The sequence below is a fragment of the Anomaloglossus baeobatrachus genome, chromosome 2, assembly GCF_048569485.1.
Source record: "Anomaloglossus baeobatrachus isolate aAnoBae1 chromosome 2, aAnoBae1.hap1, whole genome shotgun sequence".
NCBI classification, from domain to species: domain Eukaryota; kingdom Metazoa; phylum Chordata; class Amphibia; order Anura; family Aromobatidae; genus Anomaloglossus; species Anomaloglossus baeobatrachus.
This window is the reverse complement of record NC_134354.1, coordinates 151,786,093-151,801,877: the sequence shown is the minus strand read 5'-3', so window position 1 is coordinate 151,801,877 and position 15,785 is coordinate 151,786,093. Positions and strand designations below refer to the sequence as shown.

Here is a 15,785-nt window from a genome sequence, read left to right as displayed (position 1 = left end):
ATAAATAATTAAAAAAACAAAACAAACGTAGGGTCCCCCCAAATTAGATCACCAGCCAAGGTGAAGCTGACAGCTGGGGTCTGGTATTCTCAGGGTGGGAAGAGCCATGGTTATTGGACTCTTCCCAGCCTAAAAATAGCAGGCCGCAGCCGCCCCAGAAGTGGCGCATCCATTAGATGCGCCAATTCTGGCACTTCGCCCCAGCTCATCCCGCGCCCTGGTGCGTTGGCAAACAGGGTAATAAATGGGGTTGATACCAGGTGTGTAATGTCACCTGGCATCAAGCCCTGCAATTAGTTATGTAACGGCGTCTATCAGATACCCGACATAACTAATTGACAGTAATAAAAAAAAAAATTGACAACAAAAAAAAATTTATTTCAAAAAACACTCCCCAAAACATTCCCTGATTGACCAATTTATTGAAAGGAAAAGAAAAAAAAAATCCGCTGTAATCCATTTGGACGTCCCACGTCGACTCTGGACCTTCTAGAATATGGGGGACACGTTCAGGGAACGTATCCCCCATTTTCTAGTATTGCAGACCCTCCATTTGAGGAGAGTGGGTGCAAAGAATCTGCACCCACCCTCCCTGGGTCACAGCTGCAGTGTGCCGAGCAGCAGCAGCAGCAGCAGCCAGCGTCTCACAACACAGGAAGCTGTCAGCTGCTCGGCACATGTGACTGCACTCACCGGCGTCTGCTGTGAAGGAGGAGGGGGCCGCGGGGGATCAGCGCTCCGACAGGTATGTATGACATCGGGGAACACCGGGGGGGATCCGGCAGGGCCTAGGGAGCAGGTTTCTGTCGCATGTGTTATGGCACATACGACAGAAACCATAAGAAAAGTGTAAATGCGGCCGGCGCGCTGCTGTGCTCGCCGGTGCGCGCGGCCATCTTGGATTTTCGGGAGGGGGTTGGGGGTCGGAGGGGGCACTTTGGGGATACCGAGGGGACCCGAAAGGATCGGGGGATGAGATTTATCTCCCATCTGACATGTTTGTTTATGCCAGATGGGAGATAAATGATTTTTTACCGGCCCGGTCATTTACTGTAACCTGATCATCGGTATATGGTGTATACCGGTCATCAGGTGAGCTGGGACCGGAAAAACCTGCCAGAATCATGATCTCCAGGGTCTCAGCTACCCCCGGCATCTGAGACCCCGGAAATTTTCTGACTCTGGGGGGCGCTAGACCCTTTTTTCCGACCGCCGTTAAAAAGCGGCGGATCGGAGGAAGTACCCTAATTTGTCGCCGTTAAAAGGCGTATCGGCGGTCGTTAAGGGGTTAAAAATAAATAGGGAATGTTGTCCAGCAGTTGCCGTTAAGAGAAGGCTCTGCCATGTGTCATTGTATATTTCAGACTTTTTGTTTTAAAAAAAATAAATAAATAAATAAATTAATCGTTTTTACCAGTGTTTCCAATGTGAAATTGTAAGTCAAGGAAGCAGCTGTCTCCCTTCTTCCTTGGTAGTTCTTCTCAGCACAGGTTCATTTATTCTCAAGACCTGCTTGTGCATCCGCAAGGTGTGAGCTCTAACTTCGTAATACTCAACTAGTTGCCCTTAGGTTCTCAGATATCCATTTCTTAGTCACAGGCAAATTTACTTAGCTAAGATTTTTGATGTAGTCAAGAGGCACAATTTAGTTGTCCACAGAAAATCAGGTAAATCACTGATGCTCTGGATGGATTTAAATCTTTATTCTCCATCCTGTCATACACTATTCAAGGTGTGTCTGTGTGCATGATGGAGAAAATTAAAAATCTTAATCTACCTGTAGAATTTGTAAGTCATTGGCATAACAGTCTTTTTAGGAAAAAAAAGTCCACAATCACTTATACAACCATAGGGTACATGACCTACATTAATTATACAATTTTGCAATGACTGCCCAATAAGAACATACCATTAGCAGACATAACACTAGCAAGTTACAATGAATTTAGAAGACTTTATTTTATTTGCTTATTTTATGTTAAAACTGTACACTTGTTTGTGGGGAATTACTAAACTTACAAAGTCAGGATATTGATTAAAAATAGTGGACTCAAACATATCTGAGAGAAAGCATCTTAACGCGCACACATCAGCTTTCAGAACATTCTGAAAAAGGACGCGATATGCAATAAACACACTTTTTCTTAGATAGTTTTGATGCAAAAGTTTTAAATATACATTAAACATAGAATACAAAAAAATAACAAAAAAAAACAAACAAAAAAGTGTAAACCACAACATTGTTATGTAATTTATAATAAAAGCACACAGATGGACACATTGGACAGTACAGGAATGCAATTTGCCACTCGTCTGCTCTACACCTCTATATTTAAATATACAATTTCAGACATTGCTCTATTGAGTCACTATTAATTACTATGTTTGTGACTATAAGCTGATAAACTGTAAAAGGACAAAACATTAGTGCTCCTACCAAGACCTTCGGGAACCTGGTTTTCTGAAAGCACCTCCACTAAACACTGAACAGTAATGTCTAGGATCACTTACACTACAGCCGCACTCACTGGAAATTATTCAATTAATGCAGTAGTCCTATTAGGCCTAAGCCACACGGCGAGAAAAACAGTGCGAGTGGAGTGCGATAAAACATCGCATTCCCCTCGGACCAATTCTAGCCTGTGTGTCAGCACACATGAGCGATTATTTTCTCAGCCCTAATCGGACCGAGAAAACAATCGCAGCATGCTGCGATTGTAAGCTGAGACTCTTTCTCTCGCACCCATTCAAGTGAATGGGGCGAGAGAAAAATCGCACTGCACTCGCGGTACACCGGTGTACCGCTAGTGCAGTGCGAGAATGGCAATAGCCGACTACGCATGAGAGGGAGAGAAATCCCTCCCTCCCCTCCTGAGTGCCGGCCCGCCCCCCGCAGCTGAGGTCTGCTCGCACGAACGGACCTCAGTTGCAAGGACACACGCATGACACTCTGCTCTGCTGTACTGCTAGCACGAGCCGAGTGTAATGCAAGTGGATCGCAGTAGTGCCCGTGTGGCCCCAGCCTTATCACTCTGGTCTTCTCGGATTTTTAAAAATAAAATACGATATAATATGACCGAGATGAATAATATATAAAAACAATCTATTGTGAAACGAATTATTTTAACATATATAAATTGTTTTCAAAGAACTTTTAACCTAAAAATTCAAGTAAACCTTCTCGTAATAAAAACACATGGTCCATTTTAACACAAGAAGGCACCTAGTTGGAACAATATTATTTATCGGATGACATTGAGGGTCTGGAACAGCTTGCTCAGATTTACTTCTGAGTATCCACTATGTGAGATAATTTGGTCTGTGGTATGTTTCAACTTCTTGTAGGCAGTTTCTGCTTCTTGATAGTGCTTCTTCAAGTAACCTGCAACAAGAAGAATAAATTATGTAACTTGTAAAGAAATAAAAAAAAAAAGCCAGATTCTTAGCCTTAGAACTAGTGATGAGTGGACAATACCATGCTCAAGTGCTTGGGTCTTGAAACCAGAATGTTGGATGCTTTGATGGACTTAACTGGAGTACCGAGTATAATGGAAGTCAATGGGAAACTAGCATTTTCTGGTAGATCTTATGGAAAAATGCCTGAGGATACCCATTGCCTTCCATTATATTTGTTACATGAGTCGACCCGTCCAAACATCTGACCTGCTCATTTCAAGTACCAAGCACCCATGGCTGTTCTCGCTCATCACTACTTAGAATGGCTCAATTAGCAAATGGATACACAACCACCAGACAGAAAGTAAAAAGTTTGAGCAACTGTTTTGTGTGATGCCACTTGACCAAAGTGAACCTGTCAGGTCTAATATGCACCCAGAACCACGAGCAGTTCTGGGTACATATTGCTAATCCCTGCCTAACCGTCCCTGTATCTAGTAGCATACATAAAGATATCTTTGTAAAAAATATTTAGTGCTAATGAGTGCAGGGAATTGTTGCAAGGGCGTTCGTTCCCTCGACTAGTCCAACCTCTTAGCATATTAGCACTCCCACAGGGATATATCATATCTCATCCACTGAGAAACCTGCTATGGTGGGGGAGTGATCTTTCCTGGGTTGCTGCCTGCTCATGATTGCTTAGCATAGTACTGGGAGAAGTACGTGCCCTCAGTGAAACTCTTAAAGCTCATTAGATGCTAGATATTTTGACTGCTAATATCTCCACATGAGAGGGGAAAAAACAAAAACAAAAGCGAAACATTATATTCTGCTCTGCAGCCACTATTATATTTGATGTCCAGTTCAACATGAAAAATTTGTGAGATCCTCTTTAAGAGATGAAAAATAATGTTTTTGCTTTTGTTTTGCCTTTTTCAGACACCTAGTACATTTTTTTTATTTGGTAAACTGATATTTTTATTGATATTAATTTTTAATTTATAAGATGGTTCGATTTATGACATTTAGGGAGGTTATGTGACCCATAAAACTGCCATTCTCGAGTTTTGATTTTTCTTCTCTTTAGAATGTTTACCGACCGCGCCATTCAATTCCATATTTTAAAAGATCATTCTTTTACAAACACAGTACCAAATATGTTTAGATTTTTTCCTTTCTAACTGGCAAAATATATTTTTTAAATTATCTTATTCCTAACTATATTTACAGAATGTTTTTGTCTCCTTAGGGGACATTCATCTGCAATCATCTGATTTTCTATGGCGCTCAGTCTATGGCTGGAGTCACACTTTTGTGAGACTCACGTGAGGATTGCATCGCATTGCCTGGTCTGATGGCTCTAATGACAGAAGCGTGTCAGCTTCATGTATTTCTATGCAGCTGACACGCTCCTGTCAGGGGAGCTGTGGCTGGTTTGGGCAATGTGATCCTCATGCCTATGGCTGAGCTTCACAAGAGGACAGAGGTGATGTCGATAGGGAGGGGTCTTCAGCAGACTCCACCTCTCATAGTGACCCATCAGTCTAATCTTGATAAGCGGGGCAGTGGGAGCAGGTGCATGCAGGCTTCCATGCATTTCATTTAAATGCCACTGTCAGAAATTCACTGCAGTGTTTAAATAGTTAATGGCAGCATGTAGAAGGAGTTCTGCTCCTGAGAGATTCCCAAGACCCTGTGCGCACTTGCCAGTTTTTGCCGTGGATTTCCTGCGGATTTGCTGCATGTTTCGCTGCAGAAAATGTTCATAACATCTCTGCAGTGGTTCAGCAGCAAATCCTATGGGAAAAAAAATGCTGTGCGCACTATGCGGATTTTGACAGCTGCATGTTTTGCTGCGGGATTCCCGCAGCAAAAACAATTGCATGTCACTTCTTTTCCGCAGGTAGCTGCGGGATTTCACTCCATTGACTGTAATGTAATCGTGAAATCCCGCAGGGAATAACGCAGGTAGCAAATTCTGTGCGGTTCATTGCGTTTTCCTGCGTTATTCCCTGCGGTATTTCGCGTTTTCGGGACATAATGGTCATCAGTGCCCTGCGTTTTGCAGAGAAGTGATGTCATTATGACAGGAAGAGGAAGCCGTGCAAAGAGTAAACACACACATCACACTCACACACAGACATATAATACACATAGAAATCAAACGTACATATAAAAAAAAAGCCAAAAGGGAAACACACAGCGGCGGCCCGGTATTCTCAGGCTGGGGAGGGCAAGGGCCAGGGTTAATGCCGACCCCCCGCCTCCCGCAGCCGAGAATATAAGCCCGCAGCTGCCCGGGACTGTCCCATCCATTATGTGACAGTCCCGGAGTGTCCCCAGCTCTTCCAGATTGCTGTGATGCGGTGGCAATCCAGGTAATAAGGAGTTAAATGGCAGCGGATCACTGCCATTTAAGTGCAGGCTTAATCATGGCAGCGTCTATGAGACGGCTTACATGATTAATCCGTAAGTAAAGTGAATAAACGCACACACTGAAAAATCCTTTATTTTAAATAAAAGACAAAAAAGCCCCCTCTTTCACCACTTTATTAACCCCTCCCATCACACAGCTCCGGCGTAATCCACCGAGGTCCCACGACTGTTGCATCCAGCCACGACTGACACATACTGAATGCAGCCTCGTAACAAGACTGCAGAGGTAACCACAGGTAATTTCTCATGACCGGTAATGTGAACATACTACCGCTCGGGAGAACTGCAGTGTCCTCACAGGGACTATCTGTTGATTGATAGAGGACAGATCAATCTATTGATTATCTATCCATCTATCTATCCTTCTATTTATTATCTATATAATCATTATCTATTTCTCTATCTATATCAGAAGGAAATTACCTTTTTTTTTCCCAATGTGCTTTATTGCATTAGATGCATTAAAACACATGTACCAACCCGTGGAAAAACCGCACCGAAACCAAACGCGGATTTCGGTGTGGTTTTGGGGTTTTTTGTTGTGTTTTTTTCCGCAGGTGCGGTAATCTTTCAGTGTCTGCGGAATTTTCTTAAGAAAATTCCTTTTTTCAGTGCGCACAGGGCCTTAACCTCTACTTACTACACCCCTCATGTCCTAACGTGGGAAAGGGATAAGGAGAACATAAAAAAAGAATCCACTCAAAAGTATTGAAACTAAGTAAGCAAACTAATAGGTGGTGTACACAGAGGAGACAGTCTAAAAACGCACCACGTGTATCAGCAGGATTAGACACGGATATACTTGGGAAATTTTAAGGCTGTATAGTCAAAAGCTAGGGTCACACGTAGCGATGCAGCAGCTATCACGACGACGATCTGACCTTATCAGGATCGCTGCTGCGTCGTTACATGGTCGCTGGTGAGCTGTCAAACAGGTAGATCTCACCAGCGACCAGCCGCGACACGTGGAAGCGATGCTGCGCTTGGTAACTAAGGTAAATATCGGGTAACTAAGCAAAATGCTTCGCTGGTTACCCGATATTTACCTTGGTTACCAGCGCACACCGCTTAGCGCTGGATCCCTGCACTCGTAGCCAGAGAACACATCGGGTCAATAAGCAAACCTTTGCTTATTTACCCGATGTGTACTCTGGCTACGTGTGCAGGGAGCCGGCACTGGCAGCCTGAGAGCGGCGGACGCTAGTAACCAAGGTAAATATCGGGTAACCAAGCAAAGCACTTTGCTTGGTTACCCGATGTTTACCTTGGTTACAGCTTACCGCAGGCTGCCAGAAGCCATCTCCCTGCACACTCCGTTCGTCACTCTCTCGCTGTCACACACAGCGATGTGTGCTTCACAGCTGGAGAGCAACGTCCAAAAAATGGTCCAGGACATTCAGCAACGACCGGCGACCTCACAGCAGGGGCCAGGTCGTTTCTGGATGTCACACACAGCGAGATCGCTAGCAAGGTCGCTGCTACGTCACAGAAAATGGTGACTTAGCAGCGTCGCTGTCGTCGTGTGTGACATGACCATAAGTCTGCACCGTCTAAACGTTAGGAAGTTTTAGGAAATGTCTCTCATTGTGCAATGTAAATAGGAAGATAATTGATAAAAGAGACCATGATTTCTGTCTCTATAGACAGAGAAAAGCTCCCTCTTAGCCTTGATTTTTAATCACTCAATTGCTGTTATACGTTTAACGCAATGTCAATAATTGTTTGACATGATGTATAGCTTATGCCAATCAGAACTGTATTGATTGTAAACTTGTCTAAAGTGACAACTCAAAACAATAGAAAGAAGCATATATCCATCCATGCTTCAATCTCTAAGTAAAAGCACAAAAAGATAGAGATAAACACAAGCAGAAAAGAATGAACACTTCTATACAAATTGCTCAAAATTGTCCTATAAAAAGTCACATCAAAAACAGAATACTAAAAAAAACCCCAAAAAAACGCAAAACCCCCTACAAAAATAAATGTTTAAAGAGAGACATACAATATCTGTAAGCTTTGTTAAATCTGTTATACAAAGGAATTTAACAATAGGCTCCAACTCCTGAAACATTCAGGCCTGAATACACTTAGAAAATTGGGCATTGCAAAAACTGAAACAGTAATAACACTACCAAAGTGTTCTAGGGTATATGTTAAATGGCATTCACGGGGTCATATAAAAATTGCAAGAGAAGCTCTCTAAAGAAACAAAATGTGAGCAAAAATGCTTTGAAGCATGAACTCTATGTAGAACAAAAATGCCCACTACTGTTCAGCAGAGATTAATGGAGTTCAAAAAGACAAATGGTGATGGAGGAATGTTTAAGGACATGTTACACATCACTGCTCAGACTGTAAGCCTATGTAGCTTTACTTCACCAGCACATATACAAATCTTCACGTCAGCAGCAAATCGTGATATTTAACTCACTCTTTGGCATAATGTTGAACATATAAGTAATGCAGTGAGATTCAGAGTCCTACAAAGCAAACTTTTGTGTTTTTGCAGAAATTGCAATGTATAAGACATTTTCCAAAAACATTAAAGAAAATCTGTCAGTAGGATCAACCCCTCAAAGCAGTCTATATGGGCATGCAGATCATAGAAAGTAAAAGTATACTTTGATATCTGTGATCTGATGTCTTAATCCAGATAATTCCGTGATTTTCTTAATATGGAAAAGATCTATGAGCCAGACATATAGAGTGAAACCTTGGTTAACGAGAACAATCCGTTCTGGGAGTGTGCTTGTTAACTAAGTTACTTGTTCAGCAAAGCAAGATTTCCCATAGGACCAATCCTTGTCCCCTATTGTGTCATTCCACACATACACAAACACGTACAAACACGTACAAACTCACACAAAAACACACAAACACACAAGCACGCACGCACACGCACATATTATGCTCACCTTACCTTCCGTTCCATCGCCGGTCTCCTGGGACTTGCTGTTCTCCGGTACGGGCTGTGTATCGGGTTACCATAACAACGAGGGAGGAACTTCCGCTGCCAGATCGCTGACGTCAAAGGCAGGAGTTGCTTGCCTTTGATTGGCCAGCGCGCTGCCTTTGAGTAGCGTCTGACAGCAGAAGTTCCTGCTTTATCGCTATGGTTGCCGATGCACAGCCTGGAGTGGAGCGGCGAACTACAGGACCCAGGAGGCCAGCGATGGAACTAAAGGTACACATATTATGCTCACCTTACCTTTCGTTCCATTGCCGGCCTCCTGGGTCTTGTAGTTCGCCGCGAGGACGTCGCGATGTACTGGCGGACTACAAGAACCATGAGGCCGGCGGTGGAACGGAAGGTAAGGTGAGCATAGTACTGTATGTGCGTGCGTGTTTGTGTGTGCTTGTGTGGACTGCAAGAGCGGGTCAGAGCGCGGTGGATGTGTGTGCGGTGAGGATTTTGCTCATACAGCAAAGCTTTCTCTAAAAACCGAGTTACAAACTTACAGAAAGCTTTGCTTAAGCAAAATTCTCGTTAAGTGGGTTACTCGTTAAGCGAGGTTCCACTGTAATATTATATATATATATACACATATATACATATACACACACACGTATATATATCTCCCTTATAATTTGCCTTCCTAAAAATTAAATGTGGCGTTACTAGTGTGAGACATGTAATTACTGACAGTCTTCTTCTTTTCTCCTGATCTCACTGCAGACCTGTGAGTCATTATAACTAACAGTACAGCAGAGCCGAACTTTGTCTCATTGCAAAGACATCTGCAGTTTTCTTCTTACAGTGCTGTCAGCTCTGCTGTACTGGCCCTCTACCATTCTGTCTGCCTGTTAGATGGAAGCTGGAGAAGTGTTAGTTGTAATCAGGCTCAGCACAGCAATAAGATCAGGAGGGCAGACTTCTGTGTGAGACATGTAATGACATACACTCTGTTCTCACTGCGCTTGTCTCATTATAAATACTTCTAGCAGCTCTCCTCCTGTTAAATCTGTACTTTATAATCAAACACAGCTCTGCAGTGAGATCAGGAGAGCAGACCATCAGTTACTACATGTCTCACACTGGTATTGCCCCCTATCATTAAAAAGAGGCCTGGAGGCACATTCTCAGGGAGATCTGTGTCTGGCCCCTAGAGATTAAAAGCTCATTTCCATATTTAGAAACACATAGATTTCTGTAGGATAAGACATCAGTTTGCAGATATTGAGGTATCATTTTATTCAACTTTAGATAACCTGCATGTCCATATAGATGGCGTAGGAGGGTTGATCTTATTGTCAGATTCCATTTAGTGGCTACATTTCTCTGTACCTTGAAAACAAGACAAGCAAGCAACGTTAAAGTCATACAGACAAGTGGTGTACACTATGCTATGCATGCTGCTAACTATACAGGTTTAATCATAAAGAGAGTCATTGATTATACAGTAAAATCTATGGCACCAAATAAGAAACCTCAAATTAAGGATATTGGAGGCTAAATGAAGGTCATGCATTCCATCATACAAATCATATCTGCGTTAGGTGAATTGTAGATCATATACATGTCTAAACATTGTGTTTTGCAGGTCAAAAGAATAAACCGTGGAGATGGTTACATGCCCTCATGTGGCTCTAACTATGATTACAACTGTAATTTGTAGTTTATCAATCTTGTATTTGAATTATGCTTATTAGAGCAGAACAGTGTATTTCCTTAAGATGGCACAAAATCCCCTATCGGAAGCATGTACAAGCATTTAACTAAACAATTAAAAGATGCATGAAGCATAGAAAACAAATCACCACATGAACATGATGCATTTCAATAGCCACAATATATTGAGTAACTCTGAAGAAAAGGTTCAGAGCTGTGTACTAATGCCATGCGGAGAAAGATGAGGAAGGACACTGCTCCTGATGCGTTTAACACATGCACTGATGGGATATTGACAACTCTCAGTATGATGGTTACAAAGGGGACTATTTTAAATGCCATAGTGTGGCATCAAAGACGGAGCAGTTGCTCTCTTTTGTTCTTGAAGGACACTCTTAAAATGTCAGGTCTATACAGTATTTAAACAAAGAACTGATAAAAATTATTTTTTTAAATCATTGCCACCAATACAACTTTTAAGTACAGAATTTTACTGTGATTCTGATTACTGACAAAAAAGTGAATAAAACCTACATATCATTAAGATTAGAAATGCCCGACCACCTTCAGTAGAGGACATTTTTACAGGGCAAGATAATCTCGAACAAGAGTTGTTAAAAACTTTCTTTTCACGATTATCGTGCCATATGTAAATAGGCTGCCGACTACCAAATGCACGAGGGAAATTCAACATAAAAGATCATCATTCTTGACAGAGTAAAACAAGATTAACACTGCATCATTTAGCTTGGTCTGCATGTCCAAATTAGGTAGACAAACAATCGATCAGTAAAAGTTTACCGATCAGGGGTCATATCGTCAAACCGGTCACTCTGTGTAATAGGTCCCTAGGTATTATTTGAGATGCATGTTCTGGTCTTATCTTCATTCTGCAAATTATCTGAAATTGACCAATGACTTACCACATCCTCATTTCTCTAGCAAGTGAAACGTGGTGTGTAGGCCCTTCCCCTCCAACTCCTTGGACAACAATCAAGGAGCCAATACTCATGGTCTTTTCTGACAGATAACCTTCCATGGCCATAATGAATGAAGGATGTCTCCTATGTGATGTATATGTTCCAGTCCTGGTGTCTCCTGTAACAGCCCCAATGTCTCCTATATGATGTATATGCCTCAGTGTCTTATATGTGATGTATATGCCCCAGTCCCAGTGTCTCCTATGTGATATATATGTAATAGTCCCGGTGTCTGTGATGTATATGTCCCAGCTCAGGTGTCTCCTCTATGGTACATATGCAGCAACCCTAGCATTTCCTATGTGATGACTATGCAGCATCCCCAGCATCTTTTATGTGATGTCTATACACCAATCCCAGTGTCTCCTATGTGATGTATATAAACTAGATCCACTATTCTAAGTGATGTTTATACACCAGTACTTCAAAACATAAAATTACCTTTAAAAAACACTTTTTATACAGTCTTTAGTAAAGCCATTACACAGCTCCTTCTTACAGTTTAAACAATTAAGAAATAATGACAACGGCAGTTTTGCTTTTAGTTCTTTCTCAAATTCTTTATCTCAAAAAGTGGCACAAAATAGCATCCATTTTCAGAATTCAGAAATCAAAACTTACATGCTGGATAAACACCACAGTAAATAAATTAAAAGCAGTGTGGTATAAACAAGTGGAAATTTCATTCCAAATAGGAACAGGTAGATATGCTGGATCAATGACCCACACATGAGTGACGTTTTGGAGGAGCGACCCTCTTTTTCAAGATCCTAGTTTGAAAAAAAAGAGGGAGGTTCCTCGAAACGTTGCTCAGGTGTGCGTCTCTGCCTGTTCCAATTTAGTACGAAATGTTAAAGGTTTGACCAAATATAACAGGAAAATTTTAGGTGGATAATTTTGTACGCCCCGGAAACTGATGTTATAAATGTCCAAATGGCCCTTGGCAAAAAATAAATAAATAAAAATCCCCACACCTGCTGTAGGACCTTTTATGACATCCCATTTTAAATCACCAAGCATTAAATGGGTTGTCTGGGACAAGTTAATTTTTTTAACTTTGAGCCTAAAAACTAGCAGGTAATTGCTAACTAGGCTGAATCTTGGTAATCATAGAGTATGAAGTCACACCTCATTGAAAGTAGCCTGAAAGAGCTGCTCTGTGATGTGAAGCAGTAGAATCACCAACAGGAGTGATCCGTTACCGGTCTGAGCCGGGTACGAAAAGCATAAAGTTGGCAAATACCTGCTTGTTAGTTCTTAAGCCCATAGTAAAAAAAAAAAAAAACAAAAAAAAAAACAAACAAACTGTCATGTACAACTCCTTTACTATGGAGTTGCTCCACCATTTGCAGCTCTGACTCACTTCTTTGTGCTAGATTATCCCAAATGCCTTCCATGAGGTTGAGGCAATACCTCTGTTTGGGGAATTAACACACAAAAAATTCCCCCAACCATGTACTCATAGACATTGCTTTGTGCAGTGAGGCAGTGTCATAAACCAGTAGAATAGGGTCTTCCCCAAATTGTTCTAAATAAAAATTGTAAGCTACAGTTTTAAATGTCTTGGCATACGGATGTGTGAAGATTTTCCTTCATTGGAACGAAGCACCTATACCACCATGGAAAATAAACCCCATAGCCTTATGCCCAACAATCAAATTCTACAGTTTGCAAAATGCATTGAGGCCGGCAACAACCTCCTCGCATTTGCCAAAACCAGACTTCCTCATCTGATTGCCAAAGAGAGAAGTGTAATTTGTTATTCCAGAGAATTTTTTCACTGCTTCAGAGTTCAATTGTAGCAGCTTTACCAGTCCATGGAAATCTTGGCATTCTGGTTTCTGATGCAAGGTTTAAATGCAGTTGCTTTGAGATAGAAGACCAAGTAAAGCTCCCAGGGCAGTTTTTGTGCTGATTTTAATGTTAGAGTAGGTTTGAACTCTGAAGTAATTAAGACCGCAAAACATTGGTGACTTTTATACACCATGCTCATCAGTAATTGGCGACTCCAGTATGTGGTGCTATGTGGGCGGCCACTGGAAATGAGTGAATCAACTCACAGGACCCTGGTCCAGCACCAACATGAGTGTTCCATGGCCACCGGACAAGAGTCCTGTAAAGCGCCTCCTACCTGATGCATCCTTGGTTCCTCCTATGATTAGCTGGCCTGGTGCCACGTCATTGTTTCCGTGTGACATACAAATTACTTCACGCCAGGTCAGGTACTGTAAAGAGGACGACTCCTGTCCTGTTGCCACTGAATATTCATCGGGCAGCTGGACCATGGTTCTGCAAATTTACTCATCTCTATCTGCCACTTGATTGAGGAATATTTACGAGGGAAGAAATTTCACAAACTGACTTGTTGCAACAGGAGAATTGTATTATGTTACCACACTCTTTAGAATAGTAGCTCTTTAGAATGACAGCATGGTGGACAGCATGGCTTGGGCAAGATTTTATACACTTGTGACAATGAGACTGAATGAAAAGCGTAAAATCAATGATTAGATGAATGTCCCAATACTTTTGGCCATGGATTGACAAACCTTGTTGATAGTTATGCATTTCATCATATTAACTTTTATGTGCATCCGACAATGGATAAATCAGAAGATGAAAATTGCCCTCGGTTTACAATATGAAGAGAGAATAAGAAAAGGAGAAAGGATAACATTGAAAAGCAAATGACAAAACTGAATAAAAACTACTATTTATATGGATCATGTCATATACTTTTATTTTCATTACAAGTAAAATTAAAATTATTGTGGGGCAAACAGGCTTTCAATTGGGAAAATTAATTCAAATATTTTGGTGTCAAAACAAGCTGTAATATGTCAAGACAGTTGCAGCTTATTTTCCAGGCCCCATTAGCATTTCAAAGAAAACGCTATCTGTAGAAAACAAAACAGGAGACAAATATGGATATACCCAGTATGGTAATTTTAATTCTTTTTCAACAAATTGCTAATTGGGTATTGATGTGTTAAGATCATGTACACAAGAGTACACAAGCTTCAATTATGTGAAATTCAGTATCCGGTAGAAAATAGTGAAAATACACAGTATTAAAAAGTAATCCAAAGTATGTAATCTGCTATATTCTGTTCCAACAGTTCGGATTACACATTTTTGAAAATATTAACGTTTATGCAAGACCGTCGTCTCAAAAACAAATGGTCATAGAAATATACCAGGAGTATGCACTGCCCAAGGTTTAATCACCGACTACATGCAAATATATCTCCTCCCTCTATAGGATTACGGAACGCAAATTACAAAAAGCAGTTTCCCGTAACTCATTAATTTCTATGGGAATTGTAAGAATAGTTAAAAGGCTACCACATCCAATGGCCAGTGTTGGGGCAGAGAAAATTCCATGTCAGTGATGAAAGGCTTGGATGGAGAAAAGTAGAGCACTTACGGGTTATTACCAAAGAGCTACCAAGTTAAGTCTGTGTGTCCAAAACGTTGCCGTCTGACTCTCATGAATCAAAAAATTATTCCTGGTGTGATTTCCTCTTCATATGCTTTCCTCCTAATTTGCAGCCTGTTTTTATGCTCTCCCAGAAGACAAAGCTTTCCCCCCTCTCCACACGTCAACTGACAAAACCATCTGTGCATCTTCTCTGCATGAAGAATTTTAGAGCTCAGATTTTGCTGTAAAAAAGAACAGCCAAGTTGCGACAAGTCACATGTTGTCGTGACTTGTTTGAAGGAATGGTGACAGAAAATCCTACTCATTTGGAAACATTTACGCAGATCATCATAAGAAGTCATTAGATGCATTGTTGCAATGTGACATTGCGATTCCAGTGCTGCGCAAGAAATCTTGCCATTTATCCCTAGCCTTATGCAGCAGCAATATGGTAAAAAAATTTAATGACTAGGGTTTACAAATTTGCATATAGGAAGATGTGTAGGGTCATTAAAAAAACACTTTCAAAATACTTTTTTACGGATATGTAGAGATCCCAGAGATTGCATTTTTGGCATATTCTACAGCCATACTTGTGGTAGTTCCATACACATTTATTACCTAATCACAGGATAGGTGACAAAAGTATAAGCACTGGAGACCAACCAATGGGACCCCATGATGAAGATCCATTGTGTAAACTGAGTGATACTGCAAATCTGCAATCACTGTTGAATTTCCTGGCTATGAGAGTGGTGGTCAAGGATGTGAAAGAAGCAGTGGTAATGCTACCCCTTCATTTACACAGGAGACAGACCCAAAATCCATGATCAGTGGGGGTTTGTGGCTCAAGAATTCGAGCAATCATACATTTTTTACCTATCCTGTGTAGGAATGATGCATGCAAGGCTGCTTTCACACTTGCGTTGTTGTGCATCCA

General features: G+C 41.3%; 1 protein-coding gene across 3 annotated transcripts in view; it reads right to left on the bottom strand.

The window, feature by feature from the left end:
- Positions 1–1,959: 1,959 nt before the first annotated feature.
- Positions 1,960–15,785, bottom strand: part of POLA1 (DNA polymerase alpha 1, catalytic subunit) — a 513,667-nt gene continuing 499,841 nt past the window's right edge. For all 3 annotated transcript variants that reach the window (XM_075335453.1, XM_075335456.1, XM_075335455.1), the window contains exon 36: positions 1,960–3,382. In XM_075335453.1, the coding sequence (XP_075191568.1) occupies positions 3,243–3,382 (140 nt within the window). In that variant the 3' untranslated portion in view covers positions 1,960–3,242. The remainder of the gene's footprint in view (positions 3,383–15,785) is intronic.